General features: G+C 33.1%; 1 protein-coding gene across 1 annotated transcript in view; it reads right to left on the reverse strand.

Moving 5' to 3' along the window:
- LOC143060911 (protocadherin Fat 4-like) overlaps window positions 1-14,549 on the reverse strand; it is a 42,973-nt gene that overhangs the window by 10,273 nt on the left and 18,151 nt on the right. Inside the window, exons 6-11 of the mRNA XM_076233652.1 lie at window positions 12,231-12,986; window positions 11,636-11,939; window positions 10,224-10,339; window positions 4,604-6,646; window positions 4,095-4,217; window positions 390-3,003 (exon numbers count right to left, since the gene is read on the reverse strand). Of these exons, the coding sequence (XP_076089767.1) occupies window positions 390-3,003; window positions 4,095-4,217; window positions 4,604-6,646; window positions 10,224-10,339; window positions 11,636-11,939; window positions 12,231-12,986 (5,956 nt within the window). The remainder of the gene's footprint in view (window positions 1-389; window positions 3,004-4,094; window positions 4,218-4,603; window positions 6,647-10,223; window positions 10,340-11,635; window positions 11,940-12,230; window positions 12,987-14,549) is intronic.

The following is a 14,549-nucleotide window of genomic DNA, read 5'->3' on the forward strand; positions in this document are numbered from 1 at the left end:
ACTGTAACTCCGCCACATACTGCATCATGTGCCTGTTATATGCCATGCGACATGTAGTTCATATGCTGTTGTTTGTTGCTTTACTTCCTAACTAGCATTAAAATTCTTGCTATGACGTACAGGCTTTGATAAAGGCCGTAAGGTGACATACGGAAGTTCAGCTTATATGTCATCTTCTAATTATTATTTTTAAAGATATGCCATAAACACCAAACTCTCAAAAATATGGAAAGATATGAATATATCTTATTTATAATTTTTTTGGCACTGCTTAGAAAATAAGTTTAAACTATTCTCCAAATCTTATATATATATATATATATATATATATATATATATATATATATATATATATATATATATATATATATATATATAATTTTACATACCTTGTGATGTTTTCTGTATCTAAGCTAGTAGTTGTTGTTATTATACCAGTCGAGACGTCAATAGTAAAGGTATCAGAAATCATATTGTATGTAAATACGTTGTTGTTAGACACCGCTGAATCTGGATCAACTGCATACATTGATGTTACAGACGTACCAATGACAGAATCCTCGGCAATATTAATAGCAAAATTGTCAGGTTGGAAAATTGGGGCATTATCATTAATGTCAGTAATTAAAACTTTTACTAAACATCGCGATGACAAACTGCTAGTGCCATTATCTTTGGCTTCCATAACTATCGAAAACAAACTTTTAGTTTCATAGTCAATATCTGATGATGATGTTATCTCACCAGATGTTTCATTGACAGAAAATACACTAGCGCCATCACCACTAACAATAGAGTATGCTACTTCGCCATTGTTTCCAGAATCGTCATCAGACGCCCCAATACTGCCGATCAAACTACCGGTAGTTGTATTCTCCTGAATTGTGAATGTATATACATTTTGCGAAAACGTTGGAGTGTGATCGTTTTCATCCGTTAGATTTATATATAGCCACATATAGTCAGATTTAGAGTCAGAAACGTTAAATCCAGTGTCAATGACTTGGACTGTCAAGTTGTACTCCGTTGGTGCTGTATCATAATCTAATGCAGACCAAACAATCAACTGTCCACTATATTCGTCAAGTAAAAATTCGCTATATGTAATGTTGTCAGCAATATAATACCGTAATGTTCCATAATCTCCTGTATCTTGGTCTGTTGCTACAAATGTGTACAAAATAGTTCCAAGTGGAATAATTTCGCTAACCGTTATCGAATTACTGTCATTAGCAAACGCCGGAGTGTACTCATTAACAGCTAAAACTTCTATATGAATATAAGCATTGTCTGATAATGATATTGTTCCATTGTCTCGTACCTGTATTTGAAGTTTGAAGGATGCTAATGTCTCCTTATCTACTTCACTTGCCAAAATTAATTTGTTGTCAGACAAATTAAATGTATGTCCTGTATTACCAGATATAATAGAATATAGAAACCCTGACTGTCCGTTTTCATTTATATCGTCGTCCGTTGCGCTCAAACTAAGCGCTGTAGCGCCTATTACAGCATTTTCCAATAAAGAGACTGAATAGGAGCTTTCAGAAAATCTTGGATAGTTATCATTGACGTCAGACACGGTTACACTAACAAAAGTGGTTGAAGTCATAGAATCAGCAGCCGATAAAGAACTGTCCGAAGCCAAAATAGTCAAATTATAGAATTCACTGGTTTCTCTGTCCAGTTGTCTTACTAGTTTTATTTGACCCAATGTGTCAACGGCGAAATGACCACTTGAATCACCGTAGAATATAACATAAATTATGGTACCATGGAAATTACCAGTGTCAGAATCAGACGCATTAACCAAGATAACATTACTGTTTAGCGGTAAATCCTCCGGAACGGATACATTGTATTCCGTTGACCCGAATATTGGAGGTTGTTCATTTATAGGGGTAACATTTATGTAACACTTGATATTTATGCTGCGGTTATGAGTACCATTATCTGTTACAGATATAACTAGAGTGTATTGTATAGAATTTTCATAATCTAAGCTATTGTTTAGCGATAAAATTCCAGTCGTTGCGTTTATTTCAAAAAGTTGGTCCGTATTTCCCGATGTAATCGAAAACACTAGATCTGTATTCGAAATATCGATGTCTGAACAATTAGGAGTTACAATACTGGATCCAACTGTTGTGTTTTCATTAAAAGAAACAGTATACACACTTTGGTCACAGAATGGATCGTTATCATTCACATCAGAAACTGTAATGGTTAAGTTAGTTGTATTACTATAAACACCATCTGTTACTTCTATTTCTAATATGTATTGGCTGGTTGTCTCTGCGTCAAGTGATTTTAGTAAGATAATTATACCAGTGTTGGAGTTAATTGTAAATTCTGAGCTTGTAATCCCACTGACGATTGAGTATACAAGTGTATCATTAGAATAGTCATCATCAGTTGCTGTTATATTATATATAGTACCAGCTACTGGAAAATCTTCAGCTATCGTAACACTGTAAGAATCAGACACCGAAAATACTGGTGTGTATTCATTGATATCGCTTACTGTAACATATATGGTGACAGTTGTATAATATTTCATGTCTGTTACGTTGACAACAAGTACAAACAAAGGTGTTATTTCTGCATCTAAGCTATTATTCAATGTCAACACTCCAATTGTTGCATTTATTTCGAACTCTTGGTCTGTACTTAGTAGAAGATATAACAAATTTGAGGTGCCATCATTATCGGAACACGTCAATTGTGCAACGTTATCTCCATAAGTTGCATTTTCTGTGACGGTGGCAGAAATAAAAGAATGCAAACAGGTAGGAGAGTTATCATTGACATCATTCACAGTAATAACGACATATGAAACATCAAACTGAACAGGACTTCCGTTGTCAGTTGCATTTATTGTTATATTGTACAAATTAGTTATTTCAGCATCCAAAGAAGATATAACTTTTACATTACCACTCAAAAGGTCTACAGCAAATTTTCCTTCTTCATTTCCAGATGAAATGGAGTAATAAACTAGCCCTGGTGAAATTTGAATAGAAAACAGTCATACATTAATTGTTTTAATCTGATAAAATTTTCTCGAGGATATGCAAATCTCCTTCATATTATGAACTCATTTGAGACATTTACGGCTGTTGTTAATACAGGAATCCCTAAACCAGATACCGTTAACACCAAACTATAATACGTTATTTCCCGGTCTAAAACGTTCAATAAGTTTCATTGAACGATGTTGTGTGGTTTCAGAGAGTTGCGATTTCAAACTGTTACAGTAGAAAATTAAAGTTAAATTTTTTAAGTTGAAAGGGATTTGGCTAATAAAAAAAGAATTGATTCATAATTTCCTGATGATGTGCATATAATGTCTTTAGTATCTACTATATTTCATGAATTTCTGTTGTGTGATTTCAGAGGAGTGGCGATTAGAAACTGTTGCAGTAGTATTTAGGTAAAAATTATAATTCAAAATGGGCATAAATCCTAGAAAATATTGAATCATAGCTTCCTGTCGACATGCGCACGTAAATAGTTTGTCCCGATTATCTACCATGTTTCATGAATTATGCTGTAATGTTACTGCGAATTTTTAATGACAAGAACAGGACTGATGGACTGACGAACAGACGGACGGATGGGTCAAAACATTATGCCATACGCAACTTTGAATAAGAATATATTTGCTGATGATCCAAATTATTGACGTGCTGATTTACTATGTGTTTGTCAAAATGGTTCTACTAAATTGTTAGCTCGGATTCCTTTCACGGATTTGGCTATACTTTTTGAACCTTTTGGATTATAGCTCTTCATCTTTTATATAAGCTTTGGATTTCAAATATTTTGGCCCCGAGCATCACTGAAGAGACATGTATTGTCGAAATGCGCATCTGGTGCAAGAAAATTGGTACCGTTAATTTTATTGTTGCCATTTTACTCAATACCTACGCTCAAAAAGTAACCTCACCGAATAGCAATGCAGAGCCAAAGCCAAGACGAACGTTACAGTAAATCGGTATGATGAATCAACGACCTTTCAATGGTAACCCGTAAATCTTGTATGTTTTCATTATTTAAAAAAAAACGTACAAGTAAGCAAATATGAGACATACCTGCTCCGCTAGAGTCTGAATCAATAGCCAGAACTTGTCCCACAACAGAAGACAGTGCAACGTTTTCATCTACCAAGAATGTATATGTGCCATTTGTAAACTGCGGAGTGTTGTCATTGATATCTACAAAAATGAATTCAATAATGATTAAAAGCAAAGCAGCAAACACTGCAGGCCTATTCAAAATAACGCAATTTACCATAAAATGGCCTGGACCGATATTCATATTCGGATTTTAAGCATACAGGCTCGCAATATATGTGTTACGCAAAAACACATTTAGTTCATGAGTTTTACTCCAATTTACTTGTCGCTTTAAATACAAATTACATAGTTGTCCGTTAAACGCAACAGGAAATGAAGATCACGTATTCCTGAGCCAAATACTACGAGACCATAGAGGAAATACAAAAGGGTTAAGATATGGAAATATTTTAGACATTAAATTACTGCAAAAAACAAAAGTCTTGCACAATATATACAGTTAACAATTCTAACAAAGAACATACCTGATATTGTTATAAAAACATTTACGGCTGTTGTCAATACAGGAATCCCTGAATCAGATACCGTTAACACCAAACTATACGAGGACGTTGTTTCCCTGTCTAAAGCGTTCATTAAGCTTAGTTCCCCAGTTGTGTTGTTCAAACTAAAGGCATTACCAGTATTCCCGCTTAAAATAATGTAACTGAGTTGGTTATTTATCAAATTTGGATCATCATCCCCGTCTGAACAGTTAAGTTGAACAACAATTGTCGAGATAACACTGTCCTCTGCGATTCCGTGTGTTATAGTATTTGACGAACATATTGGTGTTACATCGTTCACATCTTCTACGATGATAATTAAGCTATACGTGGTTGTAAAACTTGATGGTGTTGTACCACTGTCAACAGCCAACACATCAATAATGTACTCCTTTGTCGTTTCGCGATCTAGTACACCCGTCAGTTTGATAGACCCAGATGAGCTTTCGATTGCAAACTGTGTTGTTGATGCGTTAATACTGTATTGAATTATACCGTCATCGCCTCTATCATCGTCTGTTGCTAACAAAGTCAATATAGTTGATCCAACAGTAGTGTTTTCTGGAACGGACACGTTTGAACCATTTTCTGAAAACACAGGAGAATATTCGTTATATGCGACAACAACCAATTTAACTGTACCAGTACTGCTCAGACCACGGGTATCTTCGGCTTGTACAATAAGTGAATGACTCGTTGAATTTTCATAATCGAGACTTGAGTTAAGCTCTAGTAATCCTGTTGTTGAATTAAGAGTAAATATGGTAAACATATTTCCTGAAATTATGGTATACGTTACATTATCATTATCTGAATCAGTTGCATTCAAGGTAACAACCGATGACCCAATGGACGAATTCTCTGATAATGAAACAATGTAAAGGCTCGTTAAAAACATCGGTGGCTTTTCGTTTTCGTCAAGTATTGTTATCTCAATAGTTGCTGATGTTGACCGGGAGGAGTTAACTGTTCCTGAATCTAAAGCAATAACAACAATGGAATAACTTGGATTAATTTCCTTGTCAAGTGCTGACTTCACCTTTACTTCGCCAGTTACGTAGTCAATATCAAATGCAGAGTTAGTACTGTTAAAATAGTAGTAAACTAAATCAGCAGAATCTGAATCAGTTGCTGATATATTCTGCACAACAGTTCCGATCGAAGTTGCTTCTGAAATGCTAAATTGATATGTTGTTGACGAAAACACGGGGTCATGCTCGTTGACATCTGTTACAGCAAGATTTACTGTTACTGTTGTTGATCTCTGTATTGTTCCACCATCAGTGACGTTAATAACGAGAATATGATTTTCTGTGTTCTCGAAATCTAAGCCGGAAGTTGTTGATATAGATGCATTTGAATCAATTGTAAACGATCCAGACCCTGCAACGGTGTTGACACTCGTGATTGTATATGAAAGATTTCCGTTGTCACTACTGTCCGCGTCTGTACAAGTCAAAGTGACAAAGGTCGTTCCAATTGCGGCATCTTCCCCTAGAATAGTTGTATACAAAGATGGATAACATTCTGGATTGTTATCATTAACATCGTTCACAGTTATCATGGCGCTAGTAGTTTCATTACGTGCCGGACTACCTTTATCGGTAGCCGTGATATTAACTTCATATGATGTCGTTGTTTCATAATCTATATTGTCCTTCAGATAAAGTGTTCCAGTTTCAGAATCAACATAGAATTTGGTATGCATGCAGGAATAATAAACGTCACCAGCTATGCCACTATCGCCGTCAGTTGTAAAAACGGTTAAAACTGGTGCACCAATGTCTATGTCTTCGTCAATAGATGATATAAACGTATCATTAAAAACTGGGTCAAATTCGTTTACATTTGTAACAGAAACTGTTATAAAAGCCGTCGCTGACAAAGATTGACTGTCTCCCGCTCTGTCAACAGCTCTTACAACAAGCGAATAAGAGGTTGTAATTTCATAATCAAGCTGTTTTGTTGTTTCCAGTTCCCCAGAAGTGACATTCATTTGAAAGTCGTTTGTTGGATCGCCATCTGAAAAATAAAGTCCAGTATAAGTATATATTGAACTACAAATGCATTTGATATTGTGCTCTGGAAGAAAAGCTGTTAAATGTATGTTGTATAACTTTGATTTATACACAATTGAGTTTTATTTTGTTTCTAGAAAAATATGCATATAGAATGAAATTCAAAACAGTGTGGCTGTGGCCATTGATTGACACATTAAATTCATCCATTGACTGGGACAATTTAGGTGACCGTTTGTATGTAACGACCACTGCTCACTATGTACTTTTTAAAGACGCTTAAACTATGGGGTCACCAAAGGTTCTTAACACCTGAATAATGTAATTCGAAAAATTAATCAGAAATAACACGATGTTTTGATTTATATCAATTATATAAATCAAAACCTAAAGGTTAATATTCCTGATTAATTTTTCGAATTATTTTATAATTAAAGGCGTTAAGAAACCTTTGGTGACCCCACAGTTTAAATGTTTATCGTAGGTACGTCGTGAACAGTGGTCGTTACAGACAAACGTTCACGTAAATTGTCCCAGTCAATGGATGAATTTAAAGGGATAATTCGCGATTTTTCGCTTTTCATCTTATTATGTTCATAATACCATAAAAAACATATTCACCAAGTTTTATTTTGATATGAAAAGTAATAAAGAAGAAAATTGGGAATTATTAATTTTATTTCTTCTAACTTCCTGACTTACATGTATGTGACGTAGTTTAAGTCTTTAAGCATGCCGGGAGTGAAATTAATCTCATTTAAGTCTTGTTCGTTAACCATAGAATAACGCTAATTAAAGCGCATCGACGACTTTTGGTGTAGCTATTAACCAACGAAAAATAAGTGATAGCCACGCAACTTTTAAAAGTAGATTGTAGGATTTATGTGTGGATTTTTTTATACGAATTTTAGTAATTAAAGTAAATAATACATGTACAATAGAACATTTTTATGATTTTGTTTTCTACAAATAGTTTAAACAAACATAGGAAACTAACATGATCGATAGTGTATTAAAAAATACATGTTTGTATTCTGACCTTTTTGCTTCATTCGATTGCTTGTGGAAATAAAATGTGTATTGTTTTGTGACACTTAGTGAATGTTGAATGCCTAGTTAATTTCAAGGTAATTAAAAGATTAGCATTATGTAATTCTAATCTTTTGATCTTCATTACTGAGTCAGTTATAGGTCTAGACACAGAAATGTAAGAAAAGAAATAGAATTAATTTACGGGAGTACTAAGGTCGCACAATAACTGGATAGCTGTTGTATATTTTTTTTTATATATTTATCATATTAAAGCTCTCTTTTAAATGAATTTTGACTTCTGATTACTTTTGTAACGATAAAATACTGAATTATTTTGATTGAATAAATTTATAAATAAAAATAGCCTTCTAAACACGAGTGTATGAACTAAAAATTGTACTATTTTAAATTAGAATCGACAACCTTTAATATTTCAACATGAATAAATTTATAAATAAAAAAGCCTTCTTAACATGAGTGTATGAACTAAAAATTGTACTATTTTAAATTAGAATCGGCAACCTTTAATATTTCAAACAGATCATTAACAATTGCAATTATATAATTTAGTCAATCCAAAGCGATCTTTATTTATCTATTTTAGGAATTAATGTTCTCATAAAAATATTTTAAATCTCACAACGCATGAATACTTCAGCTATTTGAAGAAGAAAAAAAAACATGTTTTAGAAATTGACAGGAAATTTAAGGATCTTTTTGGAATGATATCGAAAAATTACGAACAGATATTCTTTTCAAGTGTGAAAAACATCAACCAAATTTATTCATAATCGGGAAAGTCCTTATTAAAATAGTCTTCGTCTCACAACGTATAATACTTGAGCCAATGATGTTTAAAAAAAAAAAACGACAGAACGAATTTAATGTCATCTTTTCATATTTTTGAATGTTAAGTATAAGTCTGTTTTAACTGACAAGAAAATCCCTAAAGCGGACAAGCAGTTTATTCTTTAAATTGCTGTCATTGAATATCAAGAAAGAAAATAAATCCCGAAATTGATTTGAAACTTTAATACTAAATAGTTTTACTGGAAAATATTCACATCCCTTTGGGATTATTAGTGTACGCCCAGTTGCATATAAATTACATGCATGTCGGAACAATTGTGATGATGACGAGTTTCTTCCTTTATTCGAGAATAATCTAATTGATATATAAACTCTGTGATTTTACTATGTCATTAACTTCGATGAACCAAAGCAAGTTATATATCGACCTGTATTTAAATCAAATTGGTTCTCTTCTTCTTTAGGTATACAATAGTCAACATTCGATGATTACATACGTGGACTAGTCTATTTACAAAACTTTCACCCCAATTTACACAAAATGTATGTTTCTTTCTTATGTTCAATGTATACATGTATATATTTTAAATTGCGCTATAGTTTCGTAACTTTCTATCCAGGCGTACGGACGAATCGTCGACAGGTGCGTACATTTTTTTAAATCAATATTTCTGGTATGTTCTAATCTGTCCTTCACTTATATAACATTTTCCCAAATTTATTCTTGGAAAAAATATGTAAACATATTGTTATTTCATCAAACCTTTTTTGTTGAGGTATTTTTTTATATTTTTATAAATAATATTCTTTACACCAGAAATGTTATTTATAGACAAGCGTATGAGTTTAGTAATGACTAGTATATTATATAATTTTCGGACACGCAAGACAGAGATGTATATTATACACCTGATAGTTCAAAATGGAAAGTTATAAGTTATCAGTCGTGTACACTGATCAAAACCTTCAGAAGTGAAACGATGCATGAACTTGCCAGCCCGACAGGAAATCGCTTGAATACCTGGACGTGTCACCTCACACCCCTCACAATACCTTTGGGAGTCATACCTTTAGCCATGTCGGTGATCAGGTGAAGATCCGAATTTATTTTAATAAAGTTTATTACTATAAAGAATTATGAACAAATTAGATTTTCGAAAACAATTTTCACGGAACACTTATCTATGATTTGAATTTTGACTTTTTAACTAATTCCAATATTAACAGTTTAAAAATAACAGACCATGGTTATCTAAAAAAAATAAGAACATTTTCCGTATCAAGCTAGTTATTCGGATAAAATAACAGTACGATTGACAAGATATCGACAAGCAATTACGACTACATCGGTTACTGTAGTTTTGGTCCTTTGTGGTTTATAGACATATAGTGGTTTTAAACGGACAAGGTGTCAAAATGGCGGCACGCAGATGATTGATACTCGAAATTTAAAATCGATGGTGATCTCTTATCTAGCTAAATAAAACTTTCATATGAAAAACTATGAAGTTGAGTTTTTTTTATACAGAATGGACATAATATCAATTTTTGATTTTTTTGCGAAGTTTCCCTTTAATGTGTCAATCAATGGCCACAACCACACTGTTTTGAATTTCATTCTACTGTTAATTAAGTAAAACAACACTTATGTCGACTAATAAAACGGATGATTGCACCTTGCATTCCAGTTTAAGCTTGAACATAAATTAATAAATCAACGGGTTTTAATTAAAACAAACCTATGATGCTAAAAGATATATTTCCATTCCCATCAGTAAGTATGTCGTCAGCATCAGTGCCTGCTACTGTCAGTATAACACTAGCAGCAGCTACGTCATCTTCAGACACAGTTCCCCTAAAAAAGATTCAAAATACTATGTAAAGATAAAAAGATTCTTATCACAGTATGAATAACGGTTACAAAAGTTACATGAAATGGTAAAAAACCCCACAAAGCATGAAGTAAAGTTGCCATATGAACGACCCATAAGATATCGAGAATAAAGAGAGCATTAATATAATTTAAATGTCCAAAACTAAAGGAAAAATATAGAAAAGATACTTATACAATCAAAATTTATAGGTCGAAGGATGACATACAATACCATGACAACGAGCAAAATGAAGTTTAACAAATACACCAAAGAAAAACCAAACAAACCCTACTAGAAATCGGAGATAGAACAGGTGCGTATGCAGGGTAAGTAGTTCATGCTTTACAAATGGAACCTAACGTGTTGCTGATGGCATATAAAATGTAAGATACATATATAACTGTATTGTGAGATTACATCTTTAAAAAACACTGTGCGGATCTGAATGTAAACATGATGGAGGCGATAAAATCATAGCAATAACACAAAAACTATTTCTTTTCCCTTTGCGTTCATCGTTAATTTAATGTATAAACACAAAACATTCTTTTGAATGGTAATCAGATATTTTGAAGTAGTTTAACAGGTATCAAACTTCATTCAGTAAATATTTTTGCCTTTACCCAAAAATATTATAATGCGCTAATAAGTGGAATAAAAGGCTATGGACAGAGGACAGGCCAACCAGAAAAGGTGATTGCTGTTAACAACTACTCAAGGTGTTGAAAAATTATAAACAACTAAAATAAAAATTTAAAAGATTGCTACAAATAAAGCATTCATTGCATTTTGTTAATTTACATTGTTGTACTAGTACACACGCACGATTCCGTGAATGAAATAAAGTACCTACGTCTTATTTAAAACACTAAATTTTATACATATGTTTTTGTAATTTGATAAAATCATGCTGCTTATAAGGTGCGCAGTTTTATATGCAAACCTCTCCTGATCCCGATCGTGATTTTCGAACAAAACTATAGTGGTGGTACTCCAGAACGTGGAGGGCAGAAAAAAGAGGAACGTCAACCGGAAACTACATTTGACTTAAAATATTGGTATCGGTATCGGATTCGACCCGCAACTGGTTAATTATTGGCAATATCAATTATGTGGAAAACAAAAGCGCTTGGAATGGTGTAAATTTAAATCAACACCATTGTCCTATATCAGTTAAAAATAAAGTTGAATGATTACATCGTCGTTTTTGCGTTATGCAGGCTAACAAATTGGACATCGTTATTTTAGTATTAGATGCATGACTAAAGTACTTGTACCTGTATGAAATTGGATTGAGGATTGGTGCATTATCGTTTACATCTGTCACTGTAATTGTTACAGTTGTAAAGTTGTTATTTATACTATCTGACACTGATACGTTTATTGTATGACTATCAACAATCTCCCTGTCCAGCTCTTTTGTAAGAAGAATATCACCAGTTGAAGAATCAATACTGAAGTATGACCCTGATGACGTAATAGTATACGTTAATACATCAGTTGTATCGGTATCTGTTGCTGTTAATGTAACAATGGTGGAACCAATGGTAGAATTTTCAGCTACATCTATAGTGTATTCCACTGAAATAGAAAGTTCACATCGTTCACATAGCTGATGAACTTTAATGATGCAATCTGTTGAATTAATATGTAATATTGCAGATTTATGTCAATGTTAATGATATACTTCAGTATATTGTATTTTTTATGTGAAGATGAATGCTTTTCTTTTATGAATTTACTTATACACCGGTGTAAAAATTTATAAAATTTGTATTGTGTTAGATACTAATACTAGTCTAGTAATCGTCGAAGAATTCGAATACATTTAAATTTGTTTAAAGAAGTAGGGGTGTAAAAAAAATATATAACCTGATGTGAATTCTGGTGCTTCCTCATTGACATCGGTTACAGAAATTGTTCCTGATATATTGACCAAGTTTGTCCCATCCGAAACCTGTATGACAAGATCATAAGATGTTATATCAGACTCAAAGTTTAATGCCGTCTTCAGCAACATATCATTTGAAGAGAGTTCAAAAACGCTTGTATTACCAGATACTATTGTATACGTGAGTGACGCATGAATTGTTGAATCAATGTCTGAGCAGTTAAATGTCTGTAGAATTGAAGCTGGTGCAATCGACTCTGCTATTTCTGAACTGAACGTCATAAAAGTACAAATAGGAATGTTATCATTTACATCACTAATTGACACATTTACTGTTGAAGAAGCTGAATAAGTCCCAACTTGCTCTTTTGCTTGCACAACTAGCAAATAATAGTCAGTTGTTTCGCGGTCTAAGTTTCCGTTTAATGTTATCTGGCCTGTAGAAGAATCAATTGTAAACTTGCTATCCGTATCTCCAGATACGACTGTGTAGAATAGATTTCCAAATGTCGAATTTGAATGATCAGGATCTGTAGCGGCTACTGTTTCTACAACAGTACCAATAGCGGTATTTTCTATAACTGATGTATTGTATATTTCATTAAAGCTTGGTCCTCCGTCATTGACATCAGTGATGGTTATGTCAATTGAAACGGTCGCAGATAGAGGTGGAGTGCCGCCATCCACTACCAATACTTCTAAAGCATATGCAGTAACTGACTCGTAATTAAGAGAACCTGGAAAGATACCAAGTGATATTTTATCTTTATACAGAAGATCAATGTGTTTATGACACGATGTCTTTGACATTTCAATATATCTGCTACATGTGTGAATTATGTACTCCATTTAACTATATCTAAGAAATATACTCGAATATCAAAACATTTCATAGATTCAATATGAAGATCACTTCATCTTACCAATTTCCACAAAATTAAAAAAAAACTGGCTTTCCCTTTGAATACCTTGTTATTTGAATTTGCATAGCAATGTTAAATCCAAGATTAATGACAAGCGGGTCTAAATTTTATTTTTAAATGCTTAGGCTGTCTGTTAATGGTAAAGTTCCATTGACCTCTTCTTCAAATTACCCAATTAATATGTAATTGTATGTTTACAATGACATTCTGATTTCATTATTCAATACCCCAAAACGGTTTTGTATAAACTGCTTGTCCTTGAGGTTCCTGACTTTGGCTACATAAACATTTTACAAACTTGTTGTTAATAATTATACTGTTATTGTTCAAATCTTTCGTCAGCCAATTTAGGGGTTAAGAAAGATTCGCCTATTTTAAACTAAATGGTTTTTTTTAAAGGTTTTCCCTACTTTTAAAGGAGCATCGATAGCCAATTGTTCCAAAAAGTCAAACCACTGTATTACTAGCTTGTTAACACCGAGCTTGTGAGTTCGAATTCTGCACGTGGCCGGTGTCCCGAATTTATTCTCAATTGACTAGGATTGTCAGTTTTCCTGCCGAAGGTCGGTGGTTCTTTCCGAGCACTCTAACTTCCTCAATAAAAAAACGCTGAGTGCCTCGGACTAACACAGGTAAGAGTGCTGAATATGACATCACCAATCAATCAATCAATTCTGCCTTTTAATTCTGTATTGACTGACCTTACCTTTGCAAAAAATGTGCGGTTCCTTATTTTATATGACATTGCTGAATGAAATCTACTCAAAACACAAGATACCGATATCAGTAAATGACAACTTAATTTCATACAAGACTAAGTACTCAAACTGGTTTTCAGTACTGGTAAACATGCACTCATTGGTATGATTTTGTTTGAATGTCATTCCGAAGAGGAGCTCGACTTATATTTATTCTACATGTCGAAAATAATATTAGTTATCTTGGTGTAATCAGGGGTGTACAGAATTTTACACCGTTGTTGAAAATTCATACACCCTGAGGCGCAGCCGAACGGGTGTATGAATTTTCAACAACGGTGTAAAATTCCGTACACCCCTGATTACACCAAGATAACGAATTTATTTCTTATGAACAATTCCTTTACTCATTTTGAAACCAGGACGTAAAATTGTAAAAAATGGTAATGAAAAACTTCCAGCGTAATATTATTTCAATGTCCATGTTGCTGCACATTGTCAAATACTTTTTACTTTATTTTTGGAAAAATTCTGAAAATTTTTGTGTTCTTTTGAGTTTACAAAAAAAAAAAAAAAATATTTAAAAAAATTTTTTTTTTTTTTTTTAGCATTTTCTTATTATTTTTTTTCTAAATTTTTATTTTTTTTTCTATATTTTTTGAAAATTTAATTTTATATT

This window comes from Mytilus galloprovincialis, chromosome 1 (genome assembly GCF_965363235.1).
Source record: "Mytilus galloprovincialis chromosome 1, xbMytGall1.hap1.1, whole genome shotgun sequence".
Lineage (NCBI taxonomy): Eukaryota > Metazoa > Mollusca > Bivalvia > Mytilida > Mytilidae > Mytilus > Mytilus galloprovincialis.